Source organism: Lactuca virosa, chromosome 5 (assembly GCF_052849685.1).
Source record: "Lactuca virosa cultivar CGN04683 chromosome 5, Lactuca_virosa_CGN04683_v6, whole genome shotgun sequence".
Classification (NCBI taxonomy): domain Eukaryota; kingdom Viridiplantae; phylum Streptophyta; class Magnoliopsida; order Asterales; family Asteraceae; genus Lactuca; species Lactuca virosa.
The window spans coordinates 77,146,984-77,170,180 of NC_136430.1; the positions used below are offsets into that span (position 1 = coordinate 77,146,984).

The window sequence follows — 23,197 nt, forward strand, 5'->3', positions numbered from 1 at the left end:
GTCAAACTCAGCAGCTGCATCTTGGAATCCATCCACATTTGATTCAAGGGAAGGTTGAGCATTCTCCCCCTCAACATGAGAAGGTTGAAATGGTATGGAATCAAATGGAGGAAAACTACGTGTCGGACATGAAACATTTTGGGAAACAGGAGCTTCGGTTGATGAGGTTTGTCTTGTTTGAGATTCCGAATCAAGAGCTGTTTCTGAAGGTACGAACAGGGTTTGAAAGTCAACTTCATAGATCGTTTGTTGGTTCGGACATCCTGGCACTGAAGCATCGGACTCCATGATGTGAGTTGTGACATGGCTTGGGCCAGAATTCCGAACGAAGTGGTCATCAAAGGTAACATCAAAGCCTTCTTCTAGAACACGAGTTCGCCGATTAAGAACTCAATAACCCTTTGATTTAGCAGAGTACCCAAGAAAGATTGCTTCATCATCTTTGGGATGGAACTTTGTAAGCTGATCGCGGTTGTTTTTGATGAAGCATATACATCCAAAAACATGAAGAAAAGAGATAATTGGCTTCCGACCGTTCATGGCTTCATATGGTGTCTTATTGAGGCGTCGATTGATGATACTCCTATTCTGAGTAAAGCATGCAGTTGAAACAGCTTCAGCCCAAAGATAGAGTGGCAGATTTTCAAAGTTAAGCATGGATCGAGCAGCTTCAACAAGTGTTCTGTTGGTTCGTTCGAATATACCGTTCTGTTGTGGAGTGTATGGAACAGAGAAGTTGTGGTCAATACCCTTCTCGATGAGAAACTTTTCAATAGTGGCATTGGTGAACTCCGAACCATTGTCACTTCGGATTCACCTTACTGGAAGTTTGATGAGAACTTCAATTCCTTTGATAAAGTTGATGAGTTCTGAGGCTGTTTTCGACTTGAGCCTTAGGAAGAAGAACCAAGTGAACCTAGTAAAATCATCCACAATCACAAGAATGTATTTTTTGTGATGTAGACTTTCTACAGTTGAGGGTCCACACAGATCAATGTGTAGAAGTTCTAATGGCTCCGAGATAGATTTTTCAATGATAATGGGATGACCCTTCTTCGATTGCTTTCCACACTCGCACGCATCACACAATTGATCATTTTCGAACTTGAGGAGTGGTAAACCTCTTACCATCTTACCGGAAACAAGATCATTCATGTATCTAAAGTTCAGATGAGCAAGTCTCCTATGCCATAACCAACAGACGTCAGGAACAACTTTTGAGAGTAAGCAGAGCTGGGGCTTGCCAATGATCATGTTGATGTCAAAAGGATACATGTTCTTGTTGCGATTTGAATTGATTGAACATTCCTTTCGGTCTTCTGACATGACATAGTTGTGTTTCTTGCAGAATTCAACTCGACGATTCGCATCGGTGCGTTGAGCCACACTTATCAAATTATGCTTCAAATCAACTACATATGCCACGTTTGAAATGGAGAAGTTTCCATTTGTAAGAATTCCATAATCTCTGATCCGAGAGTTGGAGTTTTTGCCATACGTCACGTAGCCAACATTTGGTGAAAGTTTGAGATCTCGCAGAAAGTCCTTCTGCCCTGTCATGTGCATGGAGAAAGCACTATCAATATACCATATTGTTTCTTGCTCCGAAGCACCGAGTGCTTGCAAAATTAGTGAGTTGTTGAGTTTTTAGGCTCCGAGTTAGGTTTTGGGACAAAGGCACGAGTTTTGGACTTCGGCTGTGACTTTTGAGCAACATGTGTTTTGGAAGGTTTGTTCTAAGGTTCTTTAGGAAACAAACATAATGACATGGTTCTTTCATCTATCCAATAATCATACTCAATGACATGAGGGTTCAGAACAGCTTTTCTTGGACCAGCAGCTTCCGGACCAGTGGAAATCACTGTATCTCTCGGAGTTGCAGTTTAATTTTTGTGATTTTTTATTTTCCATTCAAGATTTTGTTTTGAAGATTTTTATGAAACTGTTTTCTTAAAAACTCGTTCTTTGGTTGATGATACATTTGGTTTTGAAAGCTGTTGAGGTTTGAAAATTGTACCATCAGATTTGGCTATAAAAACAGATGAAACAGTCTGAGGAGAGTTAGTTCTGACAGATTGAGTACCTACAATGGGCTTTTTCGTGGTAGGACTGACCACTTTCTTATGTTCTACCAGATTGGAAGGATTAGATGGCCTTTTAAGAATCGTAGTGGGTGCGAAGGTGTTGTGACTCCTAGTTGGTGGATTGGTGGTCCGAGATACACTCTTTTTGGAGTTCTCAAGGAATCTGGAATTTTGTCTCGACTTAACTTCCTTTTTGTGAGCATTCCGGGCTTCTACCTTAGGATCAACAACATCTTTCCTATTCAACATGGGTTTCTTTTTGGAATGAAAAGAGGATTTGGAAGTTTGACCTACAGAAGGTTTGTTAAACACAGGCTTGATTGGCACAAGATTTGTTTTGGAAATCATTTGTGGGTCAGAATCACATGAATTTGACGAATCATCAACGTCACTATCTGAGGATGCCCAAACAAATTCATAGGTATTAGGTCCAGTTGTCTCTGGAGTGATTTCCTCAACAACACAGTTGTTAGGAGGGTTGTGGTTTAGAATTTGAACGACAGTGTTTGGAATACTAGAGTGGGATTCCGGGGTCCGATTCAGGTCCAGGTTTGTCTTGACAACTATAGGCTGAAACTCAGGAATTAGTGAGGAAAATTGGTCAGAAGTCTCAGGAAGAGGTGACAAAGGTGAGACAGGGGTGTTCGAATGTTTGTGGTTCAGAATGTCTCCCATAAAAGTTAGGCTTTGCAACTCCTTCAAGGGACGAGCAACAGGTTTCGGAAACTCGCTTCCGAGACCAGGAGGTTTTGACCATGGTTGACAAAAATTGTGAGTCATCCGTTCATGTTCTTCAAGAATGTCAATGGAATTGTGCAAAGTATCTATTTTAGCAATGAGACGTTTTTTTGTCAGAATTTAAAACATTTCTTTCAGAATAAGTGATTTCACATTTGTCTTTAAGAATGATACATTCATCTTTTGGCATTACAAGCTCTCGTTCTAAAGACTCTATTTTTAACTTCTTATCCTCAAAACGTAATCTAAGACGACTTAATTCACTCTCCATCTTGTCACTGGCTTCTATGGCTGACTCATAGGCTTTGTAAATGATCTTCATATCTGATTAAATCTGGGTTAGATATGGTTTGCAAAGATACAAATCAAAGTTATTATCAGTAATCATAAATCTTACCTGTTGAATGATGCTTGTACCAGGTGGATCGTTGGTAGCCATGTAGCAGTAGTTTGGTTCAACATCTTCATAGTTACCTTCTGATCCAGATGACCAGTAGCCTTTATCACATTCAATTGTTTGTCTAGCCATAAAGCACATGTTCCTTCCAATACTCACATCATCATCATCTCCAGAAGACCAATATCCTTCTACATCTCTTGATACAGTTGTAACAAAAGCCTTTTTACTCTCTGCCATTTCTTGAGCTCGACGTGCATAGTAAGCAAAATCCTTGATCTTGGGTTTTTTTGGGACTTCAGCTAAGCAGTCTTTGGCAAAGTGATTTGCATGACCACATTTGTGACATACAATCTTGGGTTTGTCTGACTTCGGAGTCTGTGAAGATTCCGAGGTGTAATTTGGTGTAGGAAGGTTAGGTTTATAAGCTGGTGGGTTTTCTGAAGGTTTTTTCAATGATTGAGGGTTATTTTTGTGAGGAGCCTGGAAACGTTTGTGATATTGCTTGTTAAAAGGACGATTATATCTCATGGAAAGCAAAGAAAACTCTTATTGGAAGCGGAGTTTGAAGTCCATTTCTTTAGGGTCGAGGTCACCATTTAATTGGTAGTGGCTGTTGGTGGGAGAAGGTATGGTTGGAGGTGAGGGTTGAACAGGAGGGATATATGGAACAACAGCTGTGAAGGGGTCCGAGACAGCGAGGTTCAGAATCTGAGGATCGTAAGAACTAACAAGGGCTAAAGGACCTCCTGTGAGTTCTCGTAGAGTTTGTGCAACATTTGATTCATGACCTTGAAGCTCATCGAAAAGTTGGTAGAGCTTCAGCTTTTTCAGAGATCCATCACTCTGAAGACATGATTTCACGTTTCCCTAGCCCTTTCCGAGGCTGTTAATGAACTTGAGGTTGTATTCAAGTGGGGTTCGGACTATCCCATGAGCTGTCATTTTGTTGACGACGATTCGGTATCTGTTTGAGGCTGAGGCAATAGATTCACCAGGAGCTATAGTGAAAGTGTCGAACTCGTTGACAACAGAGGTTAGACGCTTATCCTTCATGTTCTCTGATCCCTCGAACAAGTCTTGAAGTGTGTCCCAAATCTCTTTAGCAGATTTGCACAGTTTAATGTGCTCAAAGAGAGAAGGTGGAACACCAAACACCATTTCCGAAAAGGCAACTTGATCTGCATGCAGCTTTTCGATGTCATCAGCAGTGAGAGGTGCTTGACGTTGTTCATCCTATCCCATGAGAGTTGCAGCAGCATCTCTAACAATTGTTCGAACTGGAACATGTGGACCTTCTTGAATGGAACTCCAAATAGCTTCACCTTTTTCTTTTCGAAGTAAAAATCTTTCCATTCTGACTTTCGAGTGATCATACTCTTCAACAACTAGCAGTGGGGCACGAGTAGGGCAACCCACGCTATTTGCTATTTGCATTGAATACATTTGTTAATAATTAGAAGCAGCCATTGAAGTTAAGATATCTTGAGCAAAAGTGGTATATAGAAGAACTTTTATCCTGAACACAGAAATGATCGAAATACCAAGGTAATCTCGAATCAACTATAATATGTGCTTATGGATTCAAAGGACAACCAATCAATCTCTGATACCAATTGTGAGAACAAGGATCTGATTGCACAGGGACAAGGCTTGAAAACTCACACCTTGAGTTAATGCTTAAGATCAATGTCTGCTTCTGATTAAGTGTTCCAGTCAAGTCTGACAAGACCAGTCGAGACTGAAGATGAGAATCAACAAAGTACTTCAAGTATTAAATATGGAACAATGAGTATAATCAAGGTAAAGGTAATAAATAAACAAGTAGAATTTTTGAAATAGTTTGATTTGAGAGAAAAGTGCAAGTGAAGTAAATTCAAATATAATTATCTTTGGATCAACAATCCACCATGTATTCTTGTCATTAATCACTCCTTATATAGGAGGAAGAGGTACAACGTACAAACCAAAATACATACAAAGGACTGGATAACCGAGTTACTTTTGACACTCTGATTATCCCATTTGACAAAATACTAAGTCCTATGTAAGGTTACATCAAGTAAAATACAAGAATAATTAATGAACTGACGGATACACTATCTCAGAAGACATATTCACTTCGTATATACTCCACTCCGGACTCCAAATTTCATCTCTAACCACAGGTTGATCTCGTACCTCATCCCACTTCGGACTTAAGACTGACTTCAGAACTCCAAAGGTTAGAGATTGCTAGAGGTTCACTTCCAGGTTCCAACAAAGCTACCATCTCAAACCAAGAAGAACCCGAAACACAATGCATGTGCCATTACTTTGAGAGGTGGAAAAAGCTATGAAGGCCCAAGAATCCCGGATGAAGAAGAGGAAGAAAAGGATATTGAGGTAGAGAAAGCTGTCAAAGAAGATGAAAGGAAAGATACTTCAAAGTCAAAGAAGCCAATAGACACCAAAGTGAAAGTCACTCCAACACCATTTCCTTCAAGGTTAACAAGCACAAAAAGAGAACAGGAAGATGACAAGATCATGTCAATGTTCCGAAAGGTTGAAATCAACATCCCTCTTTTAGATGCTATTACACAAATTCCTAGATATGCTAAGTTCCTTAAGGAACTTTGCACATCTAAGAAAAAACTCAAAGGAAATCAAACGGTGAAAGTAGGAGAAAACGTGTCTACCGTGTTACAAAAACAGCTACCAAAGAAATGCAAGGATCCGGGTGTATTCACGGTTCCTTGTAAAAAGGGTAACCTTTTTGTGCCACGTGCCATGCTAGATCTTGGATCATCAATTAAGGCCTTACCTTATTCAAGCTATAAAACAATGGGAATTAGACCTTTAACAAAAACAGTAGTCATAATTCTACTTGCCCATCGGTCTTTAGTACACCCAAAAGGTGTATTGGAGGACGTGTTAGTGCAAGTCAATGAACTTGTATTTCCCGATGATTTTTATGTGCTTGATATGGGAGATGATGAGCAAACCTCTAGTTCCATACTTTTAGGTAGACCATTCTTACAAACAGCAAGAACAAAAATTGATGTCTATAATGGTACATTATGTATGGAATTTGATGAGGAGGTCATTAACTTCAATATCTATGAAGCAATGCGGTATCCAAGTGATGTTCATTGTATAAATTTTGTTGATATGATCCAACATTTGACTGAAAAGTGTTTTGAGTTGACTAACCATGATTCGTTGGAGTTAGTTTTGAGCATGAAATTTGATAACAATTTAGTCAAAGAGATTGTAGCAAATTTCAAGCTTGATGAGGAGTTGCTGGAAATTGTGGAGTTTATGGAAGAAAAGAAGAAAATGAGGTATGATAATACCACTGTTAAATTGCCCATTTCTAATACAAAACTCCTTCCTTCTATTGTGCAGGCACCTAAGCTAGAGTTGAAGACTCTTCCAAATCATTTGAAGTATGCATATCTTGGAGAAGAGGAAACTTTGCCTGCCATTATCTCCAACAAGGTGTCCAACTCAGAAGAATATAAGTTGGTGACTTTGCTGAAAAAGTATAAGAAGACTATTGGGTGGACAATTGCTGACATAAAGGGGTTGAGTCCGTCCTTATGGATGCATAAGATTGTCATGGAGGAAGACTTCAAACCAACCCGAGAGGCAAAAAGAAGATTGAATCCCCCATGATGGAGGTAGTAAAGAAAGAAATCATGAAGCTCTTGGATGCATGTATGATCTATGCTATCCCTGATAGAAAATGGGTGAGCCCCGTTCAGGTAGTCCCGAAAAAATCTGGGGTAACAGTTGTCAAGAATTCTGAGGGAGAATTGGTGCCAACCCGTGTGCAAAACGGGTGGAGAGTTTGTATTGACTATAGAAAGTTGAATGCCTCAACGAGAAAAATCATTTCCCCTACCATTTCTTGACCAGATGTTAGAGAGATTAGCAGGTAAATCTCACTACTACTGCTTAGATGGTTTTTCGGAATTTCATCAAATTCTGGTAGCCCCAGAAGATCAAGAGAAAACCACCTTCACTTGTCCCTTTGGCACATTTGCTTATAGGCGTATGCCTTTTGGTCTATAAATGCACCTGCAACATTTCATAGATGCATGGTGAGCATCTTTTCTGAATATGTTGAAAATATCATTGAAGTTTTCATGGATGATTTCACAATTTATGGAAACTCCTTTGATGAATGTTTAAGCAACCTAACAAAAATTATGCAAAGGTGCATTGACATAGATCTTGTGCTTAACTACGAAAAATGCCATTTCATGGTGGACAAAGGATTAATTTTAGGTCATATTGTGTCCCAAAAAGGTTTGGAAGTTGACAAATCCAAGATAGATATTATCAAGAGTCTTCCTTACCCGACAAATGTTCGGGAAGTTCGTTTGTTTCTTGGTCATGTAGGTTTCTATCGACGGTTCATCAAAGATTTCTCAAAGATTACAGTGCCGATGTATCAACTACTCCAAAAAGATGCTGAATTTGAGTTTACTCAACCATGCAAGGACGCTTTTGATCGTTTGAAGGATTTACTCACCTTCGCTCCATTCATCCAACCACCTAATTGGGATCTCCCGTTTGAGATCATGTGTGATACGAGCAACACGGCTGTTGGGGCGATATTGGGTCAAAAGGTGGACCGAGCTCATCACGTCATCTACTATGCATCCAAGACTTTAGATAATGCACAAACCAACTACACCATAATAGAAAAGGAGTTGTTGGCCATTGTCTTTGCATTAGAGAAGTTCCGACAATACCTCCTCGGGACCAAAGTGATTATCTATTCGGACCATGCAGCTATAAAGCACTTACTAATCAAGAAAGATTCGAAGCCGAGGTTAATACGATGGATGCTGATTTTGCAAGAGTTCAATATAGAAATCAAGGATAAAAGTAGGAAAGAGAATTTGGTCGCGGATCATATAAGTCGAATCGTACCACCCAATGACACCATACCAATCCGTGACACATTTTCGGACGAGCATTTCTTCGTTACTAATGAAGCTCCATGGTATTCAGACAATGTCAATTACTGTTCACGAATCAATTCCCCACAGAATCCACATGTTGGCAAAACGAAAAAATCTAGAAGGAGGCAAAGAGATATGTATGGGATTGGCCTTACCTTTGGAAGTATTGCGCGGACCAAATGATCCGAAGGTGTGTTGAGAAAAAAGAGGTACAATCCATACTTAACTTTTGTCATTTCTATCATTCTGGACCACATTTGTACCTTACGCAAAAAGGGTATAAGCATTTGTTCCGTGTCCCTGTGGATCGACCCTGGTTATCTTGTATTACATTTTTAGTGCAAAGTAACAGTGTTCTTGGAGTCATTTTGTACACCTTTATTTGTTGGGTTTGACACACCTAACATGGTACCTAGATAATTAATATAAAATTTATCAGAAGTAAAATCAGCATCATTAATTTTAAAATTGACCACATCACCATCAAACTCCATAGAAAGTGTACCAGCAGAAACATCAATTTTGGTTTTAGTAGTTTTCATGAAGGGTCTTCCCCAAATAATTTAGTTTTTTTCTGATATGTCCAAATTATGTAAAAATCAGCGATAAAAATTAGCTCATTCACTTGGATGAGAACATCCTCCAATAGACCTTTTGGGTGTACTATCTAGTGATCTACCAACTGAATGAGTGTCCCAGTCTTTTATAAAGATCACAATTTTAAATTTTTCAAAAACTGATAGTGGGAGGACATTGATTGATGCACCTAAATCAAGCATGACATTTGAAAAAGTAAGGTTTCCCAATTTGCATGGAATCGAGAAAATCCTCACATCCTTTTCCTTTGGGGTAAACCTTTTTGCAAAATGGTAGAAATATTCTCGCAAACTTTTATGGTTTCATTGATTTTCAGTTTTTTCTTAGAAACACATAAATCTTTTAAAAACTTGTCATATCGAGGACCTTGTTTAATAACATCAAGTAACAGAATATTTACCTCCACCTTACGAAAGGTGTCCAAGATTTTCTCGTCTTCTCGCTCGCACTTTGTGCTTCTCAGTCGTGATGGGAATGTTGGTATGGGCTTGTACTCTTTCAGAATTGGGTTGGCTGGTCTTGGAGTCTCTTTTTCTTCTACCTTTTCAACTTCTTTCTCTCCCGCAACTAATTTAGATTCTTTTTTAGTTTCCTCTTCTGGTTCAAATCTGTTTGGGCCTTCATAACTTTTTCCACTTCTCAAGGAAATTGCACTCACCTTGTGTTTCGGGTTGTTTTCAGTTTGGCTTGGTAACTTCCCTTGAGATTCCAGTCGACCCATAGAAGTTACAAGATGATATACTTGTTGCTAGAGATTGTTTATGCTTGCTCTAGTTTCATTATGAATTGCATGAGTGCTGGTGGAAATGCCCTTTACAATATCTTCCAAGCCCATGTTGGAGCTGCCAGATTATTGATTGGAGTTATGATTTTGAAACTTTTGTTGCTGTTGATTCGGAAAATTCTGTTGATTCTGAAAATTCAACTTTTGCTGAAATTGATGTTTTTTGCTGAAAATTACCGTTCTAGCCTTGATTATTTTGCTCATAAAAATTTCTCTGCTGTTATCCTCTAATATCTTTTACTGCAACAGTGTCTTCTTGCAATAATGAACACATATCAGTTGGGTGTCCATTTTTCAAGCAGATTCTACACGCTTTATTTGAATACACGACTCCTTTTTATTTGGTCACCAGTAGAACGACTTTCGTAAGTTCATAAATTTGGGCTTCTGAATGATGTGAACTAACTTAATTGACTCCTCGCGGCTGATCAACGTACCACTCGTCTTCATTATCGGTATGCTTCGACTCAGTGGCAAGAATTTTCTATCACATGACGGATTTCGGTTGGTGTCAGGTCACCTAAAGATCCGCCACTCGAAGCGTTTATCAACATTCTCTCTCTTCGTGTCAGGTCTTCACAAAAGCACTAGAGCTGATAATCACTAATCCTGTGTTGTGGGCATCGAACCAATAGCCTTTTAAAACATTCCCAATAGGTGTGGAGAGCTTCTTTTTTTTCCTTGCTTGATTGCAAGGATTTGTTTGCACAGATTTGAGACTCACACTTCCGAAAAATATTTTTCTAAAAATACGTTTGCGAGCTCGTTCCAGGTAGTTATGGAACCCGATGGTAGATCGTATATCCACTCTTTCGCCAAGTCTTGAACTGAAAAGGGGAATGCTCTCAATTTTATTTGATCTTCAGTAATGGCATGTGGCTTCATTCCAGAACAAAGCATATGAAATTCCTTGAGGAATTTATGCGTGTCTTTGTTTTCTAAGCCTCTGAACGTAGGAAAAAGGTGTATCAGCGCAAATTTCAGCTCAAAGTTCCAAGCTTCTGGTATTGTGATGCAGAGAGGTTGCTGATTAATCTCTTGTGTGGCCCATTCTCTGAGAGTTTTTTCTGCTTCGTATCCTATGCCACTCATGAGTGATTTTGGGGAGTTGGGTTCTAAAGGTTCTGGTGTTTCTGAAACTTCAGAGGCAATTGGAAAATATTTTTTAAATGGGCTCTGGGAAGGTGAGGATGGTGTACGTTTGGGAATGATGTAAAACTGGGGTATTGTTCGTTCCACAAGGGACTGCCTTGTGGCGTGGTGATTACTGGAGGTAAGGAAGATGATGAACCAAAGAAACCAACTGATTGTTTTTGTTTTGCTGCTTCTTTCTTCAGTTTTCTTATAGTTTTCTAAATTTTTGGATCAAAATCTAGTGGTGTACCTGTATGTGAAGATCTTGGCATACAAACTATTAGCAATACCGTGTCCTCGACAACGACGCCAATTTGTTAAACCGTTGTCGCCCACGATTTAAGCAAATAAAATATCACTGCTCGTGGCACTAAAGGATATCATAGAGAAGTAGGGTTGAATCCTCAAGGACACAACCTAATGGTCAATGCTTCTTTGTGTAAGGCACATACTAGTCTGCTGCGATTTTCCTAATCATGCAATCAACACTGACCTGATTATTTGAGATGCGTTCTCTCTAAGCTCGTATTGAAAAATAACTAATAAGTTGTAGTATATTCTCTGTTACTTAATTAGTTACCCAAACCAAGCTCTTTGAATTAACCCAAACTTATTACTGTCTAATTAAACAAGATCTTAATTAAAATCAGAAAAAGCAGCATTAAGATCTGTGTAAAATTCCCAGCAATACCCAATACTTCTCAGAAGCTTGGATACGTAAAGATATGATTTTTTAGTTTATGTTATAGTTAAATCCCAACACGGAACCAATCTGATACTTGTTACTTATTACCAGTTGAAAAGAATAATTACGGATTCTATTAACTGATTAACTAGATTGATTAAACCCTAATTAGGTGATCATACTAAAAAGAATCAAAATCAAATATTCATTAAGTGCAAAACTAAAGAATCTAGATAGAAAGACAAATCATAAACTAGGTCTAATGATTGACTACACGAAAAGTACTGATCTATGCAGAACTGAAAACTATGGTTTAGCCAGAAATAACTTAAATATGATAAAAACTAATAAATTGAAAGATTATACTACCGAATCTTACTAAACTAACTGAGATACATGACCCACAGTCTTCAGATCTTCAGAATCGCTGAAATCGGAGTGAAATCGCTTCATAAATCATCTTTTTTCGTTGTTTGGAGTTTCAGGAATTGGCTTTTCTTCAAACAGATCAGAGGGGTCGTATTTATATGCAAGTCAGAAGCTTCCAGAACAAGAAAAGTAAAACCACGATTACATATATCCAAAAATTCGACCACATTTCTTTTTTCCAAAACTTATAGATTTGTCGTTTAATGAAGTACGATGCTATTTCTAGCATTTTTGAGATTTGACAAGAAAATGCGATCACATTTTTTTCCCCATGATCGCATTTTTTTCTTTTTCTTCCTCAAATTGATATTTTCGACCCAGCAAACCCTTGACACCTTTATACGGTCGCATAAGTGTAAAAATGCGATCACATTTTTGTCTTTTTGTTGTGATTCGGTGGTCATTATTTCATTTAATCAATCCAAGTTATTCATCAACATCCTTCTTCAGTTCCAACTCCAATCAAGCTCCAAATATGCACCCACGCTGCTCCCAAAGTACTGCTCCACTCGAATTATCTGAAGACGACATAAAATCATGACCAGTACGAGAATTATGACGATAAACATAAGTTGAACATTATTTAAGCTAATGACATGAAAATGTGATAATCATGACGTTAAATGCTAATAAAAACTACCCTAAAATATACATAAAATGGCATCTATCACTTCACCACATCCGGCGCGAGGAAACCAAACATATCAAATGCAAATGGTATGAACACATGTTGATTTTCCATGTACGATTTGTCATGTTTGGTGACTTTGCTTGTAGCATCTTTTAAAGTAGCCTATCCCGCCGTGAAACCCCCAGCCCTCAAGACCACGAGAGGGGATACCCCCATAAGGTCCACACATGCATGTTTCCCTACTACCCATCCAAAAATTAAAACGTCAGCCGATCTAAGGGTTGACCTTCCTTCTGCCGGATCAGTCAAGAAATTGACAGGTGCATCTTTTTTTGTGTAAACCCCGGCACACTTAAATATGTCAAACAAAACATGCCTAACCATACCGTTCCTATATTTGAACCCCCAGAGTTCTTTACAATGAACTGCATGCTCTCCAAAAGAGTCCAAATATGCCTTGCGGTACACCAGACATATCTCATCAGCTGGGAATATTGGGATCACGAGTCAATATTTTAGGATAGTACGATACTCCACATGAGACATATGTTGCCCAATCCCATCTATAGGGATAGATAGAAGAAAATATTGAGCATGTGGTGCACGTAAAGACTGGAAAACTTCTTTCTGCCGAGCAGTCATGTCGAGATGCACTTCCTTATCTTGGACAATTTTACTAAAAAGGTCACTCGCAAGTGTATTCTCGGATTTAGGGGGCGGTGTTCGTAGTAGTAAAACTGCAAAGGTCAATGTTCGAAAGCTTGTTACGAAGAAAAGCCATGGCATAAGCATAATCAGAATCGATACCATATATGTTGCTATCCAGTAAGATGTGGTCTTGCAAAACCCAAGATTGGGCCCTTGAGGAAACAAAAGCATATGAGGTTGCCTCTACTACTGAGTATAAACCCAAACCACCAAAGCTAATGGGTAGGGAAGCAATTCGCCACTGTATGTCGCCAAATAATAGGCCACCACAAACCACAATGTCCTTAATTGTCCCACGCAACCCAATGTCAAAGAACAACGCCGCCTCCTCCATGTGAACAGGTTGGCACGTCCTCATCCCAAAGAAAGTTTTAGCAATACCCACACTAGACCGAAGCAGAAGTAGCTAACTCTGAGGGTCAGACAATTATGGAAGAAGACGCATCAATTCACATTGTTTTCGGTTCTCTTTATGGCTAAGATGCTAATGAAACTAGCATCTCTGCTAACAGCTCCCCCAAGAAGTTTCACCCCCAATGGCCGACTCTTGATGCCAACTGGGAATAGACCCTCATGCAACTTCCTACCATCATAAAAGGTCCAAAAGAGCTTGGTTTTATTGATATTCAACTGAAGGCCCAATTTTGGGCCAATCACTTTAATGACGTCCAACGCTTTGGCCACCTCCTCCGAATCTCCATTAAGTGTGCCATCATCAAGGTACCATGTATGGAGAAGAAGCTTGGAATTGTATATAGTATTATGCAAGAGCGGGTGCAACACAAGGACAAAGAGATGTGGTCCCAAGGGGTCTCCTTGCTGAACCCCAGTAGTGGACCAAATATGTGTGTCTCCTAGATACAACCTTGCTTCTTGACCATATAGGAATTCTACCCAACATGATATAGAAGGGAACCTCAATCCAACCTCATGAAGTAATGCAGATATGTCGACAATGTTAAAGGCATTGGAGAGGTCCATGGTAAGCATGGAAAGAGACCCATCATTATGGCGCTTACTCAATACCCTTTTGGTGCTATGTAATACGACCTCAACGCCGCCCGACACCCCGACCCCGGACTGAAAATAATTGAGATACTTGGCCATTTCTTTACTAACACCTTTCATAGCCAACTTGGAAACCATACGTCTCCATATAGTGCCTACTGCAATAGGTCATATTCCCTTGTCAGGTTTTAAGAGCGGCGTAAGAGGAGAAGAGGCAACAAATTCTACCAAACTCGAAAGGCATCTGCACCTAGGCATAAATTAACCACATATGTAATAGCACGTAGGTCTTTGGATATAGCTGAACCTTCTCCATAAAGAGCATCCAAAATATGTTGAGATCTCCACCCGTCTCTCCTACACGAGGTACCTTTAAGGAAGGATTTAATTGCCCCAAGAACATTGTCAACATCCACTACAAGGGGAGGTTCTAAAAATATGGTGCTCGGCAAGGAAGGTGGTGGATTGTATGGATGCTTATCCTCCAATGCCTTCGTTGTGTCACCCCCAAATAGCGCAGCCCCCGAGGAACATAAAACTTTCACTGCTGCTGTAAAATGTCCATCGACAACCTTACAAAGACATTACCTGGCACTGGTGCTGCCCATTGTTCTTTCCTCCTAAATGTACTCTTCTTTTTTGCCTTGTTGCTCCAGTCTTGCATTGTCAACGAAGTTTTTAACTAGCTTGGCGATACTGTCTTCAATCCTTCAAGTAGCTAATGCGCTCAGGATATTACAATGTTGCAAAAACTTCCTGTTTCCAGATCGACTTTCTTGCCTATTCTTGGACCAGAACACATGAAGAGTACACCTAGGAAGAATTAACAATGTAACCCACGCTTCAACGGAACTGGGATGAGCAACCACCTTGAAAAGGGTTGCTTTCAAAGCCTAAGAGAAAACCATACAACAATTATGAGGGATGATTTTGACAGTGGTGATAGGTATTTTAAAAACACGATCAAGTAGCTGAGCATCCAACACCAACCCATCATTGAGGTCGGCTTCTGGTGCATTGGGTGGCGGCTTTGGAATGCCAACAATATGCCCGATCATGTCATCAGCCTCGTCCATAAACTTAACCAGACCACCTGGTTGGTGACAAGAACGACTTAGGGAATGAAGACTCGTGTAATTCTCACATATCCATTGACCAAACGCCTTCAATGTTGCTGCCATAGACGTAAACAATCCATGGTCAGAAGGTATAGCCTCCCGTAACACAAATTTACGTTCATCTATAGGGAGGTGAAGGGAGGTGTAAGCTCTTGAGATGAGATATCATAAAGGAAATCCCTTTACTTCCTACAATACCATTCGGGTAACAATGAAACCCCCCAAAAGGACACGTCCAAGTTCTGTTCGCAAAGGAATGAGAGGACGCCATGAACAAACAAATAAATTTTATTTAAGCCTCAAAGAGAGACCCGAGAATAGAAGAAGTAACCCAAAGGAAAATATGACACTCCAATAATGTAACCAACACTGATCAGAAACTCTACATCATCTTGAGTCTAAAATTGGCTGCAACACTTGTAAACCTCATTTAGGCATTTTTATGAAAACTTGGCGGGCGAAAAAAGAAACACATTGTTTGCAACAATTAACCTTGATAATTTTACCCAGATGTAATGTTTAAAAGGGAAGCAATTTTAGAATTTTGAGGAAAGCGGTTACCAGTAAGGCAATTGCGCTGCAGGATAAGGTGGACTCGATCGCGTAGGCTGATCAACAAAGCTTAGATTCACTTAATGATCATGGAGAAATTGATATTCACGACGTCTGTAAAAGTACCTCCGAACACGTCACAGAAACCTCCGGCGACACTGGCAATTCACAATCCGTAGAGAATGATGTTGTAAAGGAGATGGTTAAGAATTGCAATCCAGTTTTTCTAGAACTTCTGTCAGTCATCAAGTTGAATTAGTTTTTGTCTTATAGTACCATCGGTTTATCTTTGAGCATTTTCCTTTTATTAGATGGAGCTTATCAATGTACCTATCGTTTTGGACCTTGACCACACCGAAGGAATTATGTTTGGAAGAAAAAGTTTACATCCCAAAAAATGAGCTTCAAGAATGGTAATTTGGTCAACCTGTAACATCCCAAAAATTACAAAGAAATTTTTGAGTTCTAAAATAAAATAACCAATTATACATTTGCTTCAAAAACCATTGAGTAACATTTGTTTGATTGAAACCACACATTATCAGAGTTAAATTTACAAAACCGCGGAAACCAACATCTTCGATGCGTATGTACAGTTCCACCGAGATCTTCTCACGAACGACCTGCAAAATGTTTAATCCACAACTCTAAGCATAAATCTTAGTGAGTTTTCCAATATACCACATATTCCTGTTGGATAAGGTGTCTAAGTCCATAACTATATTTGGTATGTACTTGACCTGACCCGGCATGGTCCATTTGGGTTGCATGGCATCATGCATTTGGATAAACTAAAATGAGAGAAATAATGTAACACCGTAAATTTTCAAATAAAATTTTCATTTAAAATCGCATAATTCTCATAACCCATATCACAAAAATCTCATGTATTTAATTTATAAAAACACAACTCCATAATTGATTGATTAATAATCCAGGATCCTCAAAACATAACTCTTTGTCTGGTGTGTACAATCTAGCCGATGCCCTCTCGCGATCCTGAGAAAAACCTGAAACACATAACCCATATCAGGGTAAGCACGAAGCTTAGTGAGTTCCCCAAAATACCACATTCAATACATTAGCCACTCGAGGCTATAACTCTGTAAGACCTTCCGGTCAATGTGTCTCAGTGGGACCCTCTAGTCCCACTATTCTGATGGACCCTTCGGTCCTAACTCTGTGGACCCTCCGGTCCTAACTTTGTAAGCTCTGAGTAATACACAACATAAATCACAAAGAAATAATATAGGATATCACAATACACAAATAAGCACATAAGACATCTCAGTCACACAAAAATACCACTCATGGTAAAGTATAGTGAGAAGACTCACCTCGAGGCACACAAGCAGTTATCCCTGTACTCGAATCTCAAACTAGCCACCGCCTAACACATAGGGTAAATATTCTCTAATTAATATTCATTTCTCAACTCTAAGTAAACCAAAGGTTACACTTTCTCTCTCAAACTATGGAAGTGGGTAAAAGACCATTTTACCCTTCAATGGTCTCCATTACTTAGGTTTGACCAACTAGAAGTCAAAAATTGGGTCAACAATCCTTGTTTGACCCGAATCGTCGAGTGCACTCATGCAACTCGTCGAGTCCCCTCTTTTCCTTAGAAGTCTCAAGAAGGTCCATATCAGCTCGTCGAGTTGACCCCCAACTCGCCGAGTTATCGCACGATCAAACTCATCGGGACAAAGCCTAACCAACTCGTCGAGTCGGCCATGGACTCGGCGAGTCCCTTCAGTCTGTTTTCTTATTCAGATGTTTTAAGGCAGATCTACTACCCTAAACTCTAGATCTAGCCTCCCAAGGCTCGACTATCACGTAAAGCTTCGATCTTTACGTTCATGCATCGCATACTTGCTCCATAATGCCAATACAAGTTCTAACAAAGGTTACATGCTCAAGGTCTTGTCTCTAACTCAATAAAGTTCAGATCTTTAGGCTCACAAAGCCTCCTACAACTCAGATCTGAGGTTTCAACCTCAATCATGCTCAAAGATCATAATGACACCAAAAAGAATGGGAGAAACCCTAGAAACTCCCTAAACCAAAATCCTCATAAGGAAATGACCAAGTTAGCATCTTTTTACCTCTAACTGAAGCAAAACTCTGAAAAACCTCTAGATCCAAAGCCTCCTCTTGAACCAAGCTTTGATGCTCTCCACTTCTCCTTCTTCAATGCACTAAAATCCACAAGATTAGCCTCTTTCTCACACTTTAGCTCAAATGGACGATTAGGGTTTCTCTCTAGGAAGTAGGGTGACTGGTGAGGCGAAAATGGGGCTATAATTTCCTTTATATAGGCCCCAACCCCGGGAAATTAGGGTTTCTTTGCCCAGCACCTACTCGGCGAGTTGGCTCTCTGACTCGTCGAGTCCATTCATTAATCCCACGTGGACACTCGACTCTACTCGACGAGTTGGACTCACAACTCGCCGAGTCACTCCATAAATCTCAGATTAATCACACATTGATATACCTGAAAGTCCGGATGTTACAATTCTCCCCACTTGAATTAGATTTCGCCCTCGAAATCGCTCCTCAACAACACATAGATCAAACCCAATAACCGAAAAGCACCACCGAAAGGATCTCATACCACACAACTATCTCCCTCTATGGACACCTAAATCCAAACCGGAACTCCCAAACCCGGAAGAGGACATACCCTTCTGCCGCTACGATACCCCTTCTGACTCTTCAGAATCTGGAAGCTCTAGTGGTCTATCTCACTACCAGACCGCCTTCTCAAGATATCACCATGTTACCCGGTCCTCGAATAACAGACCCTGACAACTCACTGCCCTTTGATTCTATCGTTGCGACTGATAAAACAAATCAATGCCCAAAGATTGACTACTGATCACTCATACCAGACATGTTAAACAATTCAGATCATACTCCAAAGAATGAAAGGATCACATCACACCAGAGACTCATCCACTGTACTGTAATCAAAACCCATATGAACAATGAACTGTCTACACCCTGTCCTTAGACACAAGACAATGATCATGTTTGTTCAGAATTATCCTCTGACATCTAACAATCATAAACCCCAGCTCCCTTCTCCAATATCCCTTTCAACACTAAGCACCAGGTCATCTCCCGACCTAGCAGTTAAACCTCCAAAGGTTACCCATTGCAGACCTCAACATGTCTCACTAACTTCCTTCCCACACTAACTATCTCGGCCCAGTGTGACATACAAATCACGAAGTCCGCTTTACCCCGAGCGATTACTACAATCCCAACTGAAGATCATCTCACCTCGACCTCTGTCGTCTATTACTCATTGGTTCCATGCGTCTCGCGATACCTTCCGTACCAACGAACTGACCCACTCAGGCCTAAGTCATCATATGACAAACAATGCCCCTCAAAATGGAACCCCCTTCTCTGGATCCGGAATCTCATTTCGCCTACTCAATACATCACTAGAGCCAAACTCCAACTCGAGAGTCTGGTCCGACTCAAAATTGGAACCACGCGTCCCAATGAAGCACTCGACTCATGACCCATGACCCGCAACTCACGCGTACATCACTTCTCCAATTCCTTCTGATTACGATAACCACACCTTAACTCAGAATATAACGATTCCCGATCATTAAGGAGACCCCAGTCTCGCCCCTGGTCTAGCAACCAGGTTTCCGAAGACTCAAGCGGTAAGGCTACTGAAGCCTAAGAATTCCTATGTGTCATACTCTGATTAGTGAATACTACAGCTTCCCGAAGATTCACAATGCTCTCCCCCTGACCAGTGAAAGCTACGGTTCCCCGCAGTTTCCCGATGCTCACCCTCTGACTGGTGAAAGCTACGGCTCCCCGCAGTTTCACAACACTCTCCTTCTGACTGGTGAAAGCTACGACTTCCCACAGTTTCACAACGCTTTCCCTCTGACTGGTGAAAGCTACGACTCCCCGCAGTTTCATAACACCCTCCCTCTGACTGGCGAAAGCTATGGCTCCCCGTAGTTTCACAATACTCACTCGTCGATTGGTGAATACTACAGCCCTCCGCAATATCACCAAACCCTTTCATTGACTGATGAATACTACGACTTCCCGCAGTACCACCACACTTCCTTGCACTAAATCATGGATGCTGTAGCTCCTCGAAATCTTACAACACTTTCTCTTACCATCCTACTATCTCATTCTTAAGTCGACGCCACACTGCGTTCACTAACTCATGCTCCGCGACTCAGCATAGGTAGGTGCACATACCCATCCAAAGTAAGCATCACCACGCCTGACAGCAACTATCATGACAACTCCTTTTCTCGCCGCAATTCACATTCTTAGATACTCTCGCTTGATGTCAATTAACCAAAGGGGCTCCTACTGGAACCATATATACTTGATACACCACTTGCCATCTCTTAACTCAAGACTCAAAATAATCTGAAATTAAGGACATCATAGTCGGACACCTCGATACACCGTCACAGAACCTTACGTTGTCTTGACTCAAGCACTGATTCCTTACTCATGACATCATACTCAGATACCGCATTCCCCTTTCAGAATCTCACAACCGGTCTTCCCCTCGCACCACTTGTAACCTCGGAACATCCCCATCTCACAATTGCAACACGGGGATTCGACAATGACTGAAAGCACGTTGACGAAAATCCGAAGCTCCACCCTCTATTGATCACCACCCATACGAAACTACTCATATCGGCTCTATAATTGGTTGACAATTCAACTGCTGCTCCTCTTGGAGTATAGATTACAATCTAAATCAATACCCGGAATTCTTAGCTAATACACCCTGAACTCAGCGACCCAACCGTCTTGAACTCCACATTTGCAAACCCCAGAAATCCCTAGCCACAATAAATACTCCAACCCAACGGCGACAAGCCGTGGATTCACTCATCCTTTATTAAGCACATACACCTACATCATCTCGCCAATAACCCAGGTCTAATGTGTCCACACCGTAGATCTTCATAATCATCTCTCTAACCGCACTTGAACGGATCGCTGATCCTCTCAATAGAATACCCAGTTCTCCCCCACTCAGGGTTCGAACTATCACCAATTGGCATACCAACAATCTACTCCATAGACTGTTCCTCTAGGTACATCACACTTGACTCTTGAAACGTACCACGCAATCACTCAATGATCTCCCCGATGGAAACTAAGCAACTCTAAATATCCCGTATCTCCGAAAAAACCTCAGAATCCTCCCAACGTGACTGCCTCTAGTCATCTTGAATGCCTCTGACCGACACACCGCCGGATACCCCGACTGTTCCGAAACAGTCCTGACTCTCAATCTGGAAATAATGCACTATCACACACCTTGTCTCTGATTCCTCGACCAGCCTCCCATCGCAAGAAATTATAAAAGCAAGAGACCTCATTCTCACAGTCGATACACAATGTAGACAATGAGGGCCACCCCCCGATGTACTCCTTTTAATCACCAGGAACTGCTGCTAAAAGTATGCCTCACCCATCAAGGCACCTTCATTAGTCTCTCCCATCTCAGTCTTACTAATGACTCTCTCATGGCATAAGAATACCTCGCAGCAACATACTGCCCAAATACTCTGGTGGAAAGGTTGCAATCCTATGCTACCCACGGGGTTTGCCTCCAAACTCTGAAACCGGAAGCTCGCTATCTCTTTTGCTCCTCCCATGGAACGGGAACAACGCAACCCTTGTCACAGAAGGTGACGTCTCAACTATCGGTCGACTGCTCAACTCAGACCGCGATCCTCCGATTAGCATCAGCTCTACTCATCCCTAAGTTTGGCAATTCTAGCTGGCATCTCACCAAAAATCTCTCGGAAACTAACTCGATTTCCCTTTCAAGGTATGCTCTATTGAAACTCATTCGTCATGGCCCTCTGGCCCCACACTCTATCATATCTGCTCTCAGTCTGATCAATCACAACGGGATAATTTATAAACTCTGAAGCACTAATCACCACTAACCATGGTACTCGAACCATGTTATCACCTCTCAATTCGCTACGAATCATGGTGCCCGAACCATGTTATCACCTCTCAATTTGCTACTTAGAACCTCTGGAACCCTCTCTGTTTCGAGTACGGGTCCTCTGCTTTCAGTAGTACGGGCCCATACTACATGCCACATCTACCCATACTTTCCACACGGATCGCCCCCGATTTCCTAAGTAGCTGCTCAACCATTCCCGATCACCAATCCCGATATACTTGGTCGCTACCTAGCGAATACTCTCCTTTATCAGCATACTCTTCTGACCACAGACACCCCCTAGGCTCTTCGTAGGTTCTCACACTTCTCTGCCATCAGCTGCTGAAGAACTCCTTATGATGCCAGCCATCTACCTCCTGAATATCGTAATATTCACTTAATATCTGACTCCCATCATGAAGAGTTCCACAAAAGCACAAAGCAAGCAGCATTCGGGCATCGAATAATCTCCACCAACATGTAAAACCACTCTAGGTTACAACTCTATTTGCTCTACTTGCTCTCTCAAAAGGCATCACAGAACTCAGGCTATCTCACCTCTCATGGTATCTAATTACTCTTCTCAGCAGACTCCTCAAGGCTCATCTAGGTATCTCTCCTAGATTACTCCTCTACTCAAAGCTCTCTCTAAAAGATTTCTGCGATATACTCTTACTCAACACATACTCAAGGCACATAACAGATAGCAAAAACCCCCTAGGCTAAGGTATCACAAATCAGGCAACTCTAGCCCTAACATATGAAATACCTAACCTATCTTCTAGCATGCATCACTAATATCTCAATAAGAACTCATAACACAAACAAATAAGTAAGGGTATTTTGGGAAATCACCGTTCGACTTCTGGCTGATTGTACACACTGCTCCAACTCGTTTTCTCTTGAACTCTTGCTCGTTTTAGAAAAATTCATTTATTTTGAAAACTTTTCTTAAATCCTCAGTTTGAGTCCAGATATACCCGATGGTGCATCCGAATCCCTCAAACCAAGGCTCTGATACCAACTTGTAACACCGTAAATTTTCAAATAAAATTTTCATTTAAAATCGCATAATTCTCATAACCCATATCACAAAAATCTCATGTATTTAATTTATAAAAACACAACTCCATAATTGATTGATTAATAATGCAGGATCCTCAAAACATAACTCTTTCTCTGGTGTGTACAATCTAGCCGATGCCCTCCCGCGATCCTGAGAAAAACCTGAAACACATAACCCATAACACGGTAAGCACGAAGCTTAGTGAGTTCCCCAAAATACCACATTCAATACATTAGCCACTCGAGGCTATAACTCTATAAGTCCCTCCGGTCAATGTGTCTCAGTGGGACCCTCCAGTCCCACTACTCTGATGGACCCTCCGGTCCTAACTCTG

At 40.8% G+C, this 23,197-nt stretch overlaps 1 protein-coding gene across 1 annotated transcript; it reads right to left on the minus strand.

Annotated features, from left to right (window-relative positions):
• Positions 1 to 13,586: 13,586 nt before the first annotated feature.
• Positions 13,587 to 14,249, minus strand: LOC145111410 (uncharacterized). Its single transcript, XM_079047690.1, has one exon. The coding sequence runs from the start codon at positions 14,247 to 14,249 to the stop codon at positions 13,587 to 13,589; it is 663 nt and encodes a 220-aa protein (XP_078903816.1).
• Between the last annotated feature and the right edge of the window lie 8,948 nt (positions 14,250 to 23,197).